Genomic DNA, 17881 nt, shown 5'->3' on the forward strand with positions numbered 1-17881 from the left:
TTCATTGCAGATCCCCTGAGGAGAAAAGGTTGGTTTAATGACCAAGGAAATGCTTTCAAAAAGCAAGAAAACAAAGCAGATGCTTTCCCTGGTTGTAGAAATGCCTACAGCAGAGCAAATACCCTGTGCTTTATGGTGACAATAAGTAGCTTAACTATAAAATGTTTCTGCTGAGCAGAGCAAGCTCCCATCACTGCCATCAATTCCTCCCTTTTGTTCCTTGTCCTGTGGGAAGAAGGAGAAGACTTGTTTCCTCCTGTGAACCATTTGTTTGGTGAAAACACCTTCTGAGATACATTATAATGGAGCTTTTGGACTAATTCTAATCCCTGAAAGTGTGGGCTGGGTTGTAAAACTGAATTCAGGTTTGAGGAGCACTTTTCACCTTCAGCAGTGAGGTTGCACTGATTGTGGTGGGATGTGCTCCCTCTGGGGACAGTATCCAAAGTCATCAGAAGCTTCTGAGTGGGATTGAGAGGACAGCCTTAATTTTATCAATTTGGGCTGCAAATCCATCATAGTTGTGATTTTGTTACTGAAAAAAAAAAGATCTTTTAATCTCTTCCTTAGAGCTTTTCTCTGCCAACTCCTTAATTTTAGGCTAACACTTCTTAGTCCATTTTGTGATGAACTTTAAAATATCAGAGCTGGGGGAGAACCAACTAATTCCTAGGGTTTGTTTTGGGTTTTTTTTTTGGTAGCACTTAATCTTCTTAGTTGATGAGCTAGGCTGATTCAAAGCCTGGCTAGGACTTTTATTAGAAAAATCCTAAAGGCCATCATCCCCTCCTTATGAGATTAGGGAAAGGCTGGAGGAAGATGGCATGAGCAGTGTAACAGATAAGAACTGAAGCCATCAGAGGTGCTCATTGCTCAACATCTTCCATAAAAATCCTTCAAAGCAGGTGCTGGTGAATTTGAAGCACCTTCAGAGATGTTTCCTATAGAAAATAAGTATATAAATGAGGTATAAAATGTACCAGCATAGATACCAGAGATGGAGCTTGTGTGATGGCCATTGTGTGACCTGCTCTTTTCTCCTCCACCAGTATTTTATGGTTTGTTTTCATTCTCCTTGGGTTTCCATGAAGACAAATGTTGAATCCCAGCTTGTTTCTATTTCATATGGAAGCAGGAATACAAACTCAATCACTTAAGGTCACAGATTACAGATCTCTAATCCAGGTTGAGTGTAGATGTTTTTAAACCTGAGAATCATTGTATTGGATTCTACAAAGTCTTTTAGTTCTAAAATATTCCCCCTGCATAGCTGAGAAGAATCCAAATTTTTGTCTACTTTCTCTTCCAACCATCACAACATTTTTTCCTGGGCAGAAGAGTTCATGATCAGCACCCATTAAAGAGCATTATTGTGAAATAATGCCATCATCCCACAGCTTTTCCCTGATGGGATAAATGAGGTGAGTTTCCTCACTGTCTTTCAGCTGATATGGCCTAAAGACAACACTTAGAATCACAGAATCATTTTGGTTGGAAGGGACCTCCAAAGGTCACCCAGTCCAACCCCAGGGACACCCTCACCTAGAACAGGGTGCTCAGAGCCTCCTCAAGCTCCCAGATGAGCCATGGTTTGTTGAATCAACTTCAGCACTTCAAAGAGCCTCAAGTTGTGCCAGGGGAGGTTGAGATTGGAGCTTGGGAACAATTTCTCCCTGGAAAGGGTTGTCAGGGCCTGGAGCCCCCATCATTCCTGGAGGGATTTCAAAGTTGTGGAGATGTGGTGCTGAGGGCCATGGGGCAGTGGTAGCCTTGGCAGTGCTGGGTTAAGAGTTGGAGTTGATGATCTTCCAGGTATTTTCCCACCTTAGTGATTTTATGAGTTTAAGACAGCAATGAAGCCCCTTGAGATATGAAAATTATGATTTGAGGAGCTGATCACTTGTAGGTGATGATTCCTCCAAGTCCCACTGCTCAATATTTTGTCAAGTTCTTCAATTCATGCAAACATGAATTTAAGGGAGAAATTCACTCAGGAAAAGCAAAGTGAGGCTGTGAGTGCAGCAGGGTTCTCCTACACTTCAATTCCTGATGTACAGAAGGTAACTGGCAGAGCACCAGGGGATGGAGCTTTTCACCAAGCTCTAACAAAGCTCCTTGGCCCCAGCCAGGTGAAACTTCATCCCTCAGCAGAGGCTCTGCCCTGCAGTCAGAACTCATTCCTGTTTTCTTTCCTTGTTTTCTTTCCTTGTTTCTTTTCTTGCTTTCCTTGCTTGCTTTCCCTGCTTGCTTTCCCTGCTTGCTTTCCTTGCTTGCATTCCTTGCTTTCTTGCTTTCTCTCCTTGCTTTCTTGCTTTCTCTCCTTGCTTTCCTTGCTTGCTTGCTTCCTTGCTTTCCTTGCTTGCTTTCCTAGCGCATCGCTGACTTGGAAGAGGAAAATACTCTCCTGAAGGAGGAAAAAGAGGAGCTGAACAGCAGGATCCTGTGTCAGTCTGAAGGTAAGAAGGAAAAAAAAAAACCCAAAACTGCTTGGAGTGTTGTGCTGTCTCCATTCAAAATTATTTTTTTGTGCTGCTGGTGGGTGGCAAGGTTGAAAGTGTCTCATGCTCTCAGCCTGATGCAAAAGAAAGGAATGAAGATAACATGGTGAAAAGAAACTTGCTGCCAATATTTTCTTCTCTTATAGGATGCTTTGGGAGCATCAAAGTCAGGGAAAGCAAGTGGAGGGGCTTGGTTTGGTGTCCACCCATTTAAAGGGACACACAGACTGTATTTACCTGGTTTCTCGGGAAGAGGAGAGACCTGGCTGACTTCCAAAAGAGAATTTTTAACATTTAATTGGATGTAAAATGCTTTCAACCTCCACAATCCTACCATGGTAAAAGGTTGAATGTGAGATGAGGAAGAGATGCTGCTCTCAGTTTGCTCCTGTGCCAAATCTGGTGGTGGGAAGCAGGCAGAGAGGTCTTTAAATGTAGCAAGTATCACTTCTTAAGTGTGAATGGATTTCCATACCATGCTGGGCTTTTCTTAAGTGGGTTTAAGAGATGGTCTCTAGGTGCTGTGACTTTTTCTTTAACTCAAATGGCAGAGGACTCTGCTTATCAAGCAGGAGACACTGAGATGTTCCAAGTGGCTTCTGGATCTTGAAGAATGCCTATCTGTATTTTAAAGGTTCTTGGCAGGGAGCATTTTATTAATTAGTCACTATTGTAGCACAGAATTACAAGAAGTTGATTTCAGAGGTGAAGATTAATTTCTTTTCTTTCTTTTCCTTGTTTGTTTTGTTTGTTTGTTTTTTTTAAATTTTATTTTAAAGATGAATTTGCCCAAAACACAGTTGAGGAAAATATCCAGATGAAGAAGGAACTGGAAGAAGAAAGATCTCGTTACCAGAACCTGGTAAAAGAGTATTCAAGGCTGGAGCAGAGATATGACAACTTGAGGGATGAAATGACAATTATAAAGGTAACAAAACTGAAACTATCTTTATTCTCTTGTGTCCTGGACCTGATGTTGGTGGCTGGATAGTGGGACTCACTCATCCCCAAAACACTGACATTATCATGCAGTTTTTCCTTGGAATTTCTAAGACTAAACTGATTTTAAGACTGAAACCATGTGTGTGCCTTGAAAGAGGAGCCTGATCATTCACCCTTCTCTGAGGGGGAGTGGAGATAGCTGTGAATCTTAGCAAAAGCAGCTCATGCTTCTTGCTTTGCTTTCTGTTTGCGTGGAGGTGTTGGATTAAAAAGCAAAAGCCCAAAAAAAAAACCCAACAGCACGTGGAATTTTAAAAGGCAAAGTTTTTAGGTTCAGCTTTGCTCAGGTGTTAGAAAAACTTGAAAATGAGCTAATGATTCAAGTGATGCTGCATTAGGTTGGTAAGAATTTAAAGGAAACCCCAGAGGGTGCTGTGAACAGCATAATCTTGAGTTCAGATTTGCCTGGGTGCACTTGACAGGCATCTGGTGTCATGAAAAGCTTTGGATTCATGCAGAATTTTTCAGCTGGGCTTCTGTGTCACCTTGAATTTTAAACTGTCCCCTTGAGTTGATGTGAGTGTTATGGTGGGATATAAGAACTAGAAGGTGGAACTCACTAAAAGGTAACAGCCAAGCCTTTTATAAAGGGATATTTTTATATTATATTTTATAAAATATCCCTTTTATAAAGGGATATTGAGATATGAACATGTATTTGGTTGAAGAAACACAGTTCTGTTAGGAATCCTTCCTTAACCATGTGCCACATGATGTATCTGCTCCTCTTCTTGGCAGCAAGCACCAGGCCACAGGAGGAACCCATCCAACCAGAGCAGTTTGGAGTCTGATTCCAATTATCCATCCATCTCCACCTCTGAGATAGGAGACACTGAGGATGTGATACAAGTGGAGGTAAAAGAAACTTCCTTTTACTGTCTGCTGAGTTATGTTGCTGTAATATTCCTGAACTGCTCTGAGAGCATCTTGTGAAGGCAAAGTAATCAATGTTGGCCATGCCAGCATATTCCAGATGAAGCCAATTAAAACCCAACTAATAAATACATGGCTGGAAGGGACCTTTTAATCTTCTTAGCTGTGGCCACAGTCAACCAACTTCTCTATTGGGCTCTGAAACACTCAATGATTTATTAAAATGAGTCAATTGTTTATTGACATGAAAAATAAGGGCTTAAAATGGGGGGTTGGTCTTAGAAAATACCTGTCTTGGGATGCTTGTGTGGTTGGGATTGGTGCTGGCACTGCCAGATCTGGCACTGTGCTTCTAAAACTTGTCTGAGGTCTTCTCTTTTTTCCTCCTTTTCCTCTTCTTCTCCAGGAGGTGGGGATGGAGAAAGCAGCCATGGACATGACCCTGTTCCTCAAGCTCCAGAAGAGAGTCAGGGAGCTTGAGCAGGAGAGGAAGAAGCTGCAAGCCCAGCTGGAGAAAAAGGAGCAAGAGAGCAAGAAATCCCAGGTAAGAGAGAGCTTTTCCTTGATATTTCATGTTGGTAACTGGCTTTCCTGGATGGCCTGAGGACAGGATGAGGTTTGAGAGTAACAAAATGAAGTTAAGAGGCAGCTGGGATATGGGAAGAAACTTTTTTGGCAGCTAAGGACAATTGGCCAGGGGAACAGATTTAAATTTTTATAGATAAAAAGTTGTTATAAGAAATTTAGATTTATAATCTGTGTGGCTTTTTTTAATCCCCAGTTATGATAGTACAGAAATATAGCTTTAAAAGGGTATAATAAATCAGAAATAGCAAGATAAGTGTTAGCAGAAGGCATTCTTCCTTTTCTGTTTTGCAGGGGAGGGTTATTCCTTAGATGTGAGGATGAGGACTAGGAAAACCGATCTGATCAATAGGTGGCTAAGGGACTGGTGCCACCGGCGGAACTTCGGGTTTTTCGACCACGGGGCAAATCCCATACTGCCTAGTGTCATCAAACCTGATGGGCTTCATCTAACTAACAGGGGGAAAAGGACTCTAGCTCATAGGTTGAAGGGGCTGATAAGGAAGGCTTTAAACTAGGTTGGAAGGGGGAGAGGGTTGAAACTGGGCTCTCCAGAGAGGAACCTAAGGGTGGACTACCCAAGATAAATGACAAATCAGCAGCCCAGCTGAAGTGCATGTACACCAATGCACGCAGCATGGGCAACAAACAAGAGGAGCTGGAAGCCATTGTGCAGCAGGAAAGCTATGATGTAGTCGCTATCACGGAAACGTGGTGGGATGACTCCCATGACTGGAGTGCTGCCATGGGTGGCTACAGGCTCTTCAGAAGGGACAGGCAGGGTAAGAGAGGCGGAGGGGTAGCCCTGTATGTTAGGGAGTCTCTTGACACTGTAGAGGTTGAGATCACCAATAATAAGGCAGAATGCCTGTGGGTTAGAATCAGAGGGAAGGTCAACAAGGCCGATATCGTGATGGGAGTCTGTTACAGACCACCCAATCAGGATGATGAGGACGATGAAATATTCTACAAGCAGCTGGTGGATGTTTCAAAATCATCATCCCTTGTTCTTGTAGGTGACTTTAACCTGCCAGACATCTGCTGGGAACTCCACACCGCAGAGAGGAGGCAGTCTAGGAGATTCCTAGAGTGTATTGAGGATAATTTCCTGTTCCAACTAGTAAATGAGCCCACCAGGGATGGAGCCCCGCTTGACCTTCTTTTCACAAACAGGGAGGGGCTGGTGGGAGATGTGGTGGTTGGTGGACGCCTGGGACTTAGTGATCATGAAATAATAGAGTTTTCAATACTCAGGGATACAAGGAGAGTCATCAGTAAAACCTCTATGTTAGATTTCTGGAGGGCAGACTTTGGACTATTCAAAAGACTAGTTCAGAGTATACCCTGGGAAACAGCCCTTGAAAACAGAGGGGTCCAGGAGGGATGGTCGTACTTCAAAGAGCAAGTTTTGAAAGGACAGGAGCAGGCTGTCCCAGAGTCCCGAAAGGCGAGCCGGCGGGGAAGGCAACCGGTCTGGCTGAACTGGGAGATTCTGAAAGAAATTAGGGTAAAGAAGAGGGCCTACCATTTATGGAAAAAAGGACTAACTTCTCAAGAGGAATTTAGGAATATAGTCAGGTCATGTAGAAAGAAAATCAGAGAGGCAAAGGCACAACACGAACTGATACTCGCCACCTCTGTGAAAGACAACAAGAAATCCTTCTACAGATACATCAACAGCAAAAGAAGGGGCAAGGAAAACATTCATTCTGTACTGGACATGAGTGGGAATATAGTTATCAAAGATGAGGAAAAGGCTGAGGTATTTAATACCTTCTTTACCTCAGTTTTCAAAAGAAAGACAGGTTATCTTGAGGACAGATGGCTTCTGGAACTTAAAGAAGGTGATAAGAATCTAAACAGCCCCCCTGTAATATTGAAGGACACAGTCAGTGACCTGTTGAGCTGCTTGGATCCCCACAAGTCTATGGGACCGGATGGGATTCACCCAAGGGTGATGAGGGAGCTGGCAGAAGAGCTCGCCAAGCCTCTCTCTATCATCTCCCAACAGTCCTGGCTCACTGGGGACATCCCAGATGATTGGAAGTTGGCAAATGTCACGCCAATCCACAAAAAGGGCCGGAAGGAGGACCCAGGAAACTACAGGCCCGTCAGCCTGACCTCAGTGCCTGGCAGGGTTATGGAACAGATCATCCTCGGTACAATCACACAGCACCTGCAGGATGGGCAAGGGATCAGACCCAGCCAGCACGGGTTTAGAAAGGGAAGGTCCTGTCTGACCAACCTGATCTCCTTTTATGATCAGGTGACCCATCTGGTGGATGAGGGGAAGGCGGTGGACGTGGTCTACCTGGACTTCAGCAAAGCCTTTGACACCGTCTCCCACAGCATTCTCCTGAAAAAGCTGTCTGCCCGCAGCTTGGACAGGAGCACCCTGTGCTGGGTTAAAAACTGGCCGGAAGGCCGGGCCCAGAGAGTGATGGTGAATGGGGCTGCATCCAGTTGGCGGCCGGTCACCAGTGGTGTCCCCCAGGGATCAGTGTTGGGCCCAGTACTGTTTAATATCTTTATCGATGACTTAGATGAAGGGATTGAGTCCATCATCAGCAAATTCGCAGACGACACCAAGCTGGGAGGAAGTGTGGACCAGCCAGAAGGCAGGAGGGCTCTGCAGAGGGACCTGGACAGACTGGAGAGTTGGGCTGATTCCAACAGGATGAGGTTCAACACGGCCAAGTGCCGGGTCCTGCACTTTGGCCACAACAACCCCATGCAGCGCTACAGGCTGGGCACAGAGTGGTTGGAGAGCAGCCAGGCAGAAAGGGACCTGGGAGTCTGGATTGCCAGGAAGCTGAACATGAGCCAACAGTGTGCCCAGGTGGCCAAGAAGGCCAATGGCATCCTGGCCTGTATCAGAAACAGCGTCGCCAGCAGGTCCAAGGAAGTGATTCTGCCCCTGTGCTCAGCCCTGGTGAGGCCACACCTCGAGTACTGTGTCCAGTTCTGGGCCCCTCAGTTCAGGAAGGATATCGAGGTCCTGGAGCAGGTCCAAAGGAGGGCAACCCGGCTGGTGAAAGGACTCAAGCACAGATCCTATGAGGAGAGGCTGAGGGAGCTGGGGCTGTTCAGCCTGGAGAAGAGGAGGCTCAGAGAAGACCTCATTGCTCTCTACAACTACCTGAAAGGAGGTTGTAGCCAGGTGGGAGTTGGTCTCTTTTCCCAGACGACTTTCAACAAGACAAGAGGACACAGTCTTAAGTTGTGCCAGGGGAGATTTAGGCTGGATATCAGAAAGAATTTTTTTACGGAGAGGGTGATCAGGCAATGGAATGGACTGCCCGGTGAGGTGGTGGATTCTCCATCCCTAGAGACATTTAAAAAGAGACTGGATGTGGCACTCAGTGCCATGGTCTAGCAACCGCACCAGTGGGTCAAGGGTTGGACTTGATGATCTCTGAGGTCCCTTCCAACCCAGCTAATTCTATGATTCTATGATTCTATGATTCTATGATATATTTTTTTTCTTCCTGGTGAAAAGAAAAAAGAGAATCTTTCTACAGTTTGCTTGGAAGTCACTTAAAAAAACCAAATCCAAATACTTTAAAAAAATGAGGATTACTGACAACCCAGTAGCTTCTAGCAAATTGCAGGAAACACATGAAACAGTAAACTTCCCAGACTTTTCCTCTTTGATTGAAAACCTGCTAATAATTAATAATAAATATTAATTTCTCTCTTTAATCCATGCAGGTAATTGAAACAAAGACTGAAGTGACTTCAGACCATGAAGATTTTGCATACAACAGCCTGAAGGTGAGTGAGGAGCTCCTATTTAGTGCTGTCACCTGCTCCCAAATAAATTGTCTGAACCTGGCAATAACCCCAAAAAAACAAGAAAAGGAGGGGGGGGAAGGGGTTTTCAAACTGGTTTTCAGAACCAATTACAACAAAACCAGTGGCTTGTATGCTTCCCCTGCTGAGCTGTGGTTGAGGGTGTGGAGGAATTGCTGAATCTAAAGTATTTTTTTCTTCTCCTTTTATTTTTTTCAAATCTTTTTAATGGCAGATGGTTTCAAGCCCCTGACTATGCTCCCTTCCTGACATGTTTGTTCATGTCCAGATGCCAGTTCAGCTGTTCCCTTCACACCTCTGCTGGGCTGGGGGCTGCTATTTATATTTTCTAAAGATTTATAATTATAACACTTGTTTCCTATGGAAACAAGGTTTACACAGCTGTGCTCAGCTACACATTAGAGAAATTGTACAAATTACAACACTCCCCCCCCAGCTATTTTCAGATTTGTTAGCTCTCCCCTGCCAAAGCTGATAAGGAAGCAGATACCATGTAGGTAAGAGGGATTGTGCCAGAAAACTGTGGGAAGGGTCACAGGGCAGCAGGGAAAGGGAAGGACCTGGATCTCTGGATGGTAGGGGAGAAGCTGGATGTGAGCTGGCAGCCCAAAAAACACCCCTGTCCTGGGCTGCATCCCCAGCAGGGTCAGGAAGGGGATTGTCCCCCTCTGCTCCACTCTGGGGAGACCCCCCTGGGGTGCTGGATCCAGTTCTGGGGTCCCCAACCCCAGAAGGAGATGGAGCTGTTGGCATGAGTCCAGAGGAGGCCCTGGAGATGCTGGGAGGGCTGGAGCAGCTCTGGAGCCAGGCTGAGAGAGTTGGGGTTCTTAGGCCTGGAGAAGAGAAGGCTGCAAGGAGACCTTAGAGCACCTTCCAGTGCCTGAAGGGGCTCCAAGAAAGCTGGGGAGGGACCTGGGACAAGGGCAGGGAGGGATGGGATGAGTGGAATGGCTTTAAATTTAAACAGGGGAGATTGAGGTGAGATATTGGGAAGAAATTCTTGAATTTGAGGGTGCTGAGCCCCTGTGCCAGGTTTCCCAGAGAAGCTGTGGCTGCCCCATCCCTGGCAGTGTCTCAGGATGGGGCTTGGAGCAACCTGGGCTGGTGGGAGGTGTCCCTGGTGTTGGGAATTAGATGATCTTCCAGGTCCCTTCCAACCCAGACCAGTCTGGAATTCTGTGGTCTGCCATGATAAGCATGTAAATCAGTGTCTTCCATCCTGTCTAATAAGTATTAAAGATGAGTTAAACATTTTGGGGTTGGTGGTGGTTTCTTGGTTGAGAAGAAAAATGAGTAAAGAGGAGATGAACTCATTTGGCTTCTCTTAACAGGTGGCTTTTTGTTTAAAAACAGTGTCAACAACTAAAAAAACCTGCCTTGTGTCACCCAATAGTGTGGTTATGACAAGGGAATGGGCTGCTGACTGCAGCCAAAATCTTTTCTGAGCCACACATGGCTGGTTTGGGCAAGAAAATCCAGATCCTGGCATGAATTGTTGTTCAGCTGTGATCATTGAGTTCCCTCAGAGATGAGGCACTGCAGGGCAGTTTATCTGAACTGGTTACTGTTTTTTTTTCCAGAGGCAAGAGCTGGAGTCAGAGAACAAGAAGCTGAAAAATGAACTGAATGAGCTGAGGAAGGCTGTAGCAGACAGAGCAACCCAGAATAATTCATCCAATGATATTCAAGAGAGTTACAACCTCTTACTGAACCAGCTGAAATCAGCCAATGAGGAGCTGGAAGTGAGAAAAGAAGAGGTGCTCATCCTGAGGACACAGATAATGAAAGCAGCCCAGCAAAAAGAGACAGGGAAAAACATGGTAATCAGAGGGAATGGGATTTCCCTTCCTTTTTCCCATTCTGTAGCTAAAAATTCACCACCTGCATGAGCTGGGACATTTCTTCTCTAGGCTCTGAGTGGCTTAGGGAGGTTTTAGGAGGTTCTGCAGGGTGATAAGAGGTTCAGCCTACAGATCAGAGTCCATGACAACATTTCAGACAGCCCAGAACTCTTATGTCCTGTGACCCCACACCTAATGAGATCCAACCAGCCCACATCAGGGAACAACTTCTCCAGCCCTGCACCCAGATGGGTTGGTTTGAGATGTTCCTGGGGGTGTTTTGTGACATCTGGCTTATTCTTCAAGGAAATGAGCTATGGGGAAAAAGAGCTTCTGGACCAATTCTGCTCAAGTGATGCTGTAACTTGTTTCCAGTGGTGTGTAGGCTGTAGCCTGGCCCTGTTCTTTGAGGGCTTTTTGTTCAGACCCTGTTCTGCTGGAAGAGGATGTTTTCAGCAAACTCTCACCATTCCTCAAGATTTTGTTATGATTTGCATTTTAGACCACAAAGCCTCCCAGCTTCACTGCATTCTCCTAATCCCTGCTGCTGCCTGTTTGAATGTGTTTGAGTTTCATGGGTGCTCTTTGGTCTGATGGGTGCCCCTGGGAAGATCTTGAGGATGGGTGGGAACTGGTTAGATTCAGGAGGCTGGAAAGGCAAGAGGAGGTGTCTCATGCTGCTCTGTTTTGCATGGTGAATTTAGGAGAAGATCAGCACCAATGCCAGCTGGCCAAACAGTGACAAGCACGTTGATCAGGAGGATGCAATTGAAGCCTACCAGGGGATGTGTGAGACCAACAGGTAAGTGTGGCCCAAATTCTCTCCTGGAGCTGAAGGGACTGACCAAAGTATGAGGGATGACGTCAAGAGCAACATTAACAATGTGTTTTAAGAGAGTTACCAACTTCTGCTCAAGGCTGGGCCATAAAGATGGAGGTTTTGGACTGAGTGAGGATCTTTGGGGCATTGTGTCAGGGAAGTGAACGTCAGCCACGGTGTGCCCAGGTGGCCAAAAAGGCCACCAGCATCCTGGCTTGTGTCAGCACTGTGTGGGCAGCAGGAGCAGGGCAGGGATTGTCCCCCTGTGAGGCTGCACCTGGAATCCTGGGGTCAGTTCTGGGCCCCTGAGGACAAGAAGGACATTGAGGGGTTGGAGTGTGTCCAGAGAAGGGAATGGAGCTGGGGAAGGGTCTGGAGCAGAAGTCTGCCCAGGAGCAGCTGAGGGAGCTGGGGGTGTTGATCCTGGAGCAAAGGAGGCTGAGGGGGCTGGAACACCTCTCTTGGGAATACAAACTAAGGGAGTTGAGGTTAATCAGTCTGGAGAGGAGAAGGCTCCAAGGAGACCTTCTTGTGGCCTTCCAGTATCTGAAGGGGCTACAGGAAAGCTGGGGAGGGACTTTTTAGGATGTCAGGGAGTGATGGGACATGGGGGAATGGATTCAAACTCAAGGTGGGAAGATTAGACATCAGGAAGAAGTTCTTTCCCATGAGGGTGGTGGGACCCTGGCACAGGTTGCCCAGGGAGGTGGTGGAGCCCCATCCCAAAGTTTTTAAGGCCAGGTTGGATGGAGCTCTGAGCAACCTGGGCTGGTGGGAGGTGTCCCTGCCCATGGCATGGGGGTTGGACCTGGATGATCTTAAAAGTTCGCTTCTAACCCTGACAATTCTGTGATTCTAATTTCTTTCTATGATTTATCCAGTGGCTCATTAATCACCACCGGCTCCCCCATCACTGATCCCTGTGCATTTTTGTGTGTTTGCTTGGTTTAGGAACTGTAGGCTGAAGCCCATGGCAAAAAAACAGATGAAAAACACTTGGGCAGCATGGGTTGCTGTATTTGTCAATAGAAATCACTGTTCCTTCCCCCCAGCACATGTCTGCATTCATGCTTACACAGCTCTAGAGCTGAGTGTGTCAGCATGAGAAATTCAGACTTCTTTCTTTTTCTTAGCTTGATCAATAAGTATTGGAATGGAAAGTTTTCCTGGTTTGATATTGCAGTTCCCAAGTGGGATTAATGAGCAAGAGTCACTTTTTCTCCAACCAGAACTGGAAGGAGTGCTCCCAAACCTCTCATCTCATCACTCTTTACCCCCAAACCTCTCATCCTTGAGGGTGATGAGACCCTGGCCCAGGTTTCCCAGAGAGGTGGGAGATGCCCCATCCCTGGAACCATTCCAGGTCAGGTTGGATGGGGCTCTGAGTAACCTGATCCAGTTGGAGATATCCCTGGGGTTGGACTGGATGGCCTTGAAAGGTCCCTTCCCACCCAAATCAGGCTGGGATTCTGTGTCTTAACATCAAGTTTGTTTCCAGATAATTTTCTGCTTCATGAACTGAATGGAAAATGAACTTTTTGTTCCTTGTTTCAGTCCTTGGGATTTTCCTTTCCAGCCTGTTTGATCTTGGTGGAAATGCAGAGCCAAAAAAAGAGCAGGGGGTGATGTTAGAGATAACAACCTGGTATCTCAAAGCAGGCTTAGTCTTTGAAATTAAGCCTGATTAATTCCCAATCTGTGATTAACTTCCAAGTGATATCCAAAGATTTTTTTTTTTTTTTTTTGTCTGCTGGGTAAGTCCCACCTGCAGCTGCAAATGCAAAGCAAAGGGCTGACTCTGGCCTCACATGGAGGAGGTTTTTGCAGCTGGAAGAGGCCATCACATGGAAAGGGTTCATATCTCTGCTCACCAAGGGTTCCTATCTCTGCTCCTCACTCTCCCATGTGTCTCTTATCACTGCTTCCCACTGTGCCCACATCTAATTTGCCATCTACATTAGTTTTCCAGTTAATTAAAAGAAACCCAAAGCAACAAAGTACATCTGTGGTTGCAGATGAAAAGCCCTTTCTGCTTTATGAAGAGCTGATAGTTATCTAAAGATGGTAAAATTATCATCTCTGGGGGCTGGTGTTTGTGCACTTCTTTTAAATGACTTGAAGGGAGATGTTTGGGCAAAAATTTATCCCCTGCTCATGAAGGTTGCCAAATGCAGGTCACCAGCTTCTGCCCCAGAGTTGTACTCCAAGGATAAAAGAGACATGAGGCTGTGAATCATAGAACAGGTTGGGTTGAAGGGACCTTGAAGACCATCAAGTTCTACCACCAGGGACACCTCCCACCAGCCCAGGTTGCTCCAAGCTCCTTCCAACCTGGAATTTGACATTTCCAGGGATGGGGCAGCCACAGCTTCTCTGGGCAAGCTGGGCTGATGATTTTACCCTGTATTTGGACACCTTTACCCTTTGTATTGACTTCTGCTCTCTCATTTCTCCCTCTCAGTCCTTGTTTCTCCTCCCTGCTTTTGAAGCATTAAGGTTTTAATGTGGATTTCAGCTCACTGGTGTGGGCTGGGCAATCAACTGGGAAGCAGTTCAGCCATGAAGGAATGAAAACTCAGGTTCCTTCTGACCTGAACACTTTTGGGGAGGGAGGAGAAGCTCTACTTGTAGGAGGCACAACCAGGGCATGGTTCTCCCCCATGGTGGTGGATAAGGAAATAGAATGTCATGAAAGTGTGTTTTAAAAAATCAAATCATCAAAATTGACCTCATCAATGTTTTCAAATATGTAAGGGGTGAGTGTCAGGGAGATGGAGTTAGGCTTTTCTCAATGGTGACCAGTGATAGGACAAGGGGTAATGGGTGTAAATTGGAGCATAGGAGCTTCAAGTTGAATATCAGAAAAAATTTTTTTACTGTAAGGGTGACGGAGCCCTGGAACAGGCTGCCCAGGGGGGTTGTGGAGTCTCCTTCACTGGAGACATTCAAAACCCGCCTGGACACGTTCCTAGGGGATGTACTCTAGGGGGCCCTGCTCTGGCAGGGGGGGTTGGACTAGATGATCTTTCGAGGTCCCTTCCAACCCCTAGGATTTTATGATTCTATGATTCTATGAAATACATTTAATAAGGGTTCTGCACCTTTCCCCCTTCTCTTGCTATTGACCTTTTGTCTTTCTCTGTCCTTTTCTCTGCCCTTTCATTCTAGCAAGACTGAGGACTGGGGGTATCTCAATGAAGATGGAGAGCTCGGCTTGGCTTACCAAGGCTTAAAGCAAGTTGCCAGGTCAAACACTTTCTCTTTTTTTCCCCTGCTGCTTCTTCTTCCCTCTTTATTTGTCCTTTGATTTCTTTTTCTTCCTCTGCTCTTTTCCTCTGTAGGACCTGATGTCCCCTGTAGGTCCTTTTGTCCTCTCAGGGAGTAGCTGGAAGTGGGATATGCAAACTGAAAAGAGTCAAGAGCCCCCTCTAATTTTTATAGGAGTCATTGTGATACTAATTAAACATTTCTGATAGTGGTTGTTGTCACTAATGCCCAAGTGTGGTGGCCACCCAGTCCATAATTCTCCCCATATCCTGGTCTGATGGGCACACATCCCTGGAGGACACCTCAGGACAATCTCAAGATCTCTTGGGGATGCTGGTGATTCTGTAAAGAGCTCTCATCTCAAAGCTGATTTAAAAATAAAACCATAAATCAAGGTGGAAGGAAGGGAGAGGGATCTCTGGATTCTTTTGCTGGTTCCACATGGTACACAGAAGAGCTGATGGGTGGTGGTTCATCAGTCTGTGCTCTCCTGCAGCCTGGTTTAGGGCTTCCATCTGCATGGTTGTTATAAAAAGTCATGACATGAGCTGCTAAACCAAGTAACAGGAAAAAAATAACAGGGATGATTCATTTGTTTGGCAAAGCAACGTCAGAACCCAAGTTTGTAGAAGGAGAATGTTTGGGTTTTGTTTTTTCTATTGAAGAAATAAAAGGAAAATTAAGAACTTAGTACTTATTTCATGGTGAGCTTGTGTTTTCCAAGCCTATTCAGAGTGTAATCCAGACAACATGATTATGAGGCTTAATGTGTTATTGCTCATGTTTCTGGGGCTGGAAAACAGGCTTTTCTGTCTCCTGTTGGAAAATAGGAGATGGGGTTGTGGATCTTCTAAAACCAACACCAAAGAAAGAAAGAGGAAAAAAACAACCTAATGAATACTTTTCATCCAGAAATCTTGCAAAGAAAGCATGTGTTCTTTTTTATAATCCTTCAAAATAAACCCCAAACCAACAAATTTTAATTCTGCAGGGAAACAGTTCACAGGCAGAACTCTCCAGGAATTGCCCAGTGGACGTGAAGGAGTTGACAGTGCTGGGACAAGAGGGAATGGCCTCAAGTTGTGCCAGGGGAGCTTTAGGTTGGAGCTGGGGAACAATTTCTCCCTGGAAAGGGTTGTCAGGGCCTGGCCCAGGCTGCCCAGGGCAGGGCTGGAGTCCCCATCATTCCTGGAGGGATTTCAAAACCCTGGAGATGTGGTGCTGAGGGCCATGGGGCAGTGGTGGCCTTGGCAGTGCTGGTTTAAGGGTTGGAGTTGATGATCTCCAAGGTTTTTATCCAACCAAAATGATTCTATGAGTATTCATAATTTATTAATTCCTAATGCACTAAATAAATCCTTTCCTCTTTAGCTCAATGTTTCACCCTGATGTTGTCCGGGAAGGAGACCTGGAGCAGGGAAAGGGGGTGTAGGTGATGGTGACAGCACAAACTATTTGACAAAAAGTGGGGTAGCCACCTAGAATGGAGAGAAAGGAGGAACAAACCTTTTTTACCCCCTGTTGAAGCCTCCTGGTGATGTCAGCAGTGATGATGAAAGCAGGTGATGGTCAAGATGACCAAAAATTGCCTCAGGCATAGTTTCCTGCAGGTAGGATGGTTTATTAAAAAAAAATAAATCCAACTTTCTGAGCTCACATCTCTAATTTCATTAGTATTGAAGCTGTAGTTTAGCAAATGACAATCTGATGTGACAAAAATAGCTGTAGCACCCCTTTGTGTGTCACTTTCATAGGGAGGTTGACCAGGAACCTCAGGTTGTCTGCTTTTGAAGGATCTCAAATGATGGTTGGTGCTGTAATCACAAGACTGATCTTTCTGGTCTTCTTCTCAGGCTGCTGGAAGCCCAGCTCCAGGATCAGAGGAGAGAGCATGAGGAGGAGTTAGAAGCTCTGAAAAACCAAGTGGATGAACTGCAAGAAGAGATGGAGAAACAGCACCAGGCTTTCCTGCAGACCCTGCAGCTCTCTCCTGAGGTCCAGGTGGAGTTTGGACTTCAACAAGAAATTACACGACTCACCAATGAAAACCTGGTAAGAAGCTGCACTGAAAACACAGCCTAAGGCAGAGGGAAAAAAACAAACCAGGCTGAGAGAGATTTAGGACACCTGAAGGAGAGGAGAAGGCACTTCTATCCCTCCTAAAGTCTCTGCAAGGTCCTTCTTTGAGGTGTCAGTGAGGGTGTCTCTGAGCAAACCAGAAAGAATTGGCTCTTTTTCTCCCAAGATGCTCCCACCCTGTAGCCAGTGGTACAATCCTAGCTGCTGAGTTACCCCAGCCTCAAACTCACCCCAAACGAGTTATCTTTGAGTTAATTTTTGTTTCTTTGAACCCAAGGCATCTTGGTTTTTTTCAGGATCTTAAAGAATTGCTGGAAAAGTTGGAAAAGAACGAAAGGAAGATGAAGAAACAGTTGAAGATTTACATGAAGAGGGTCCAAGATTTTGAAGGTGACATGGCTTATAGTAAGTATTGGGGTGGGGGAACAACACTTTGGGTTCACAGCCTTGGAGAGCAACAGATTTTTCTCTCTCTCTTTTTTTTTTTTTTTTTTTTTCCTATTAAAGATTTGTTCTGTCCCTCTGAGCCAGCACTGAGCTCATTGTTAGTGTGACAGGGAACCAAAAGTCCAGATGAAGCTCCTGGGTGATGCTTAGGCTGCTTTTCAGCAAGGAGAGCTTGTCCCCAGTCCCTCCCCAGCTTTCCTGGAGCCCCTTCAGGCACTGGAAGGTGCTCTAAGGTCTCCCTGCAGCCTTCTTTTCTCCAGGCTGAAGAACCCCAACTCTCTCAGCCTGGCTCCAGAGCTGCTCCAGCCCTCCCAGCATCTCCAGGGCCTCCTCTGGACTCACTCCAACAGTTCCCTATTTTCTCCTTGATAAGAAAACATCTCAAATGTGACATCTGTGTGGTACAGAAGGAGCTTCCCATTCTCTGGAGATGCTGTGATGAATCACATAACCTTTTGCTCATGAGCTAATTTCTGAAAAACCAAGCACTAAGTGAAATTCAGCTGAATAACTGGAGGGTTTCTGGGGTGAACCTGGCAGGTGTCTGCTGGTAGAACATTCAAGCATAAGGCTGCTCCTCCCTGCAGTGTTTCTGCTTTATTAAACTTTTATGAAAGCACAACATTCAGGGATGTGCCACCACAGCTCTTCACTTT

General features: G+C 45.7%; 1 protein-coding gene across 1 annotated transcript in view; it reads left to right on the top strand.

Moving 5' to 3' along the window:
- Positions 1 to 17881, top strand: part of LOC139789309 (unconventional myosin-Vb-like) — a 123750-nt gene that overhangs the window by 92688 nt on the left and 13181 nt on the right. The window contains exons 23-31 of the mRNA XM_071729828.1: positions 2372 to 2456; positions 3278 to 3426; positions 4239 to 4355; positions 4780 to 4917; positions 8670 to 8732; positions 10352 to 10591; positions 11317 to 11414; positions 16553 to 16751; positions 17075 to 17168. Of these exons, the coding sequence (XP_071585929.1) occupies positions 2372 to 2456; positions 3278 to 3426; positions 4239 to 4355; positions 4780 to 4917; positions 8670 to 8732; positions 10352 to 10591; positions 11317 to 11414; positions 16553 to 16751; positions 17075 to 17168 (1183 nt within the window). The remainder of the gene's footprint in view (positions 1 to 2371; positions 2457 to 3277; positions 3427 to 4238; positions 4356 to 4779; positions 4918 to 8669; positions 8733 to 10351; positions 10592 to 11316; positions 11415 to 16552; positions 16752 to 17074; positions 17169 to 17881) is intronic.

Source organism: Heliangelus exortis, chromosome W, assembly GCF_036169615.1.
Source record: "Heliangelus exortis chromosome W, bHelExo1.hap1, whole genome shotgun sequence".
In the NCBI taxonomy this organism is placed as follows: Eukaryota; Metazoa; Chordata; class Aves; order Apodiformes; family Trochilidae; genus Heliangelus; species Heliangelus exortis.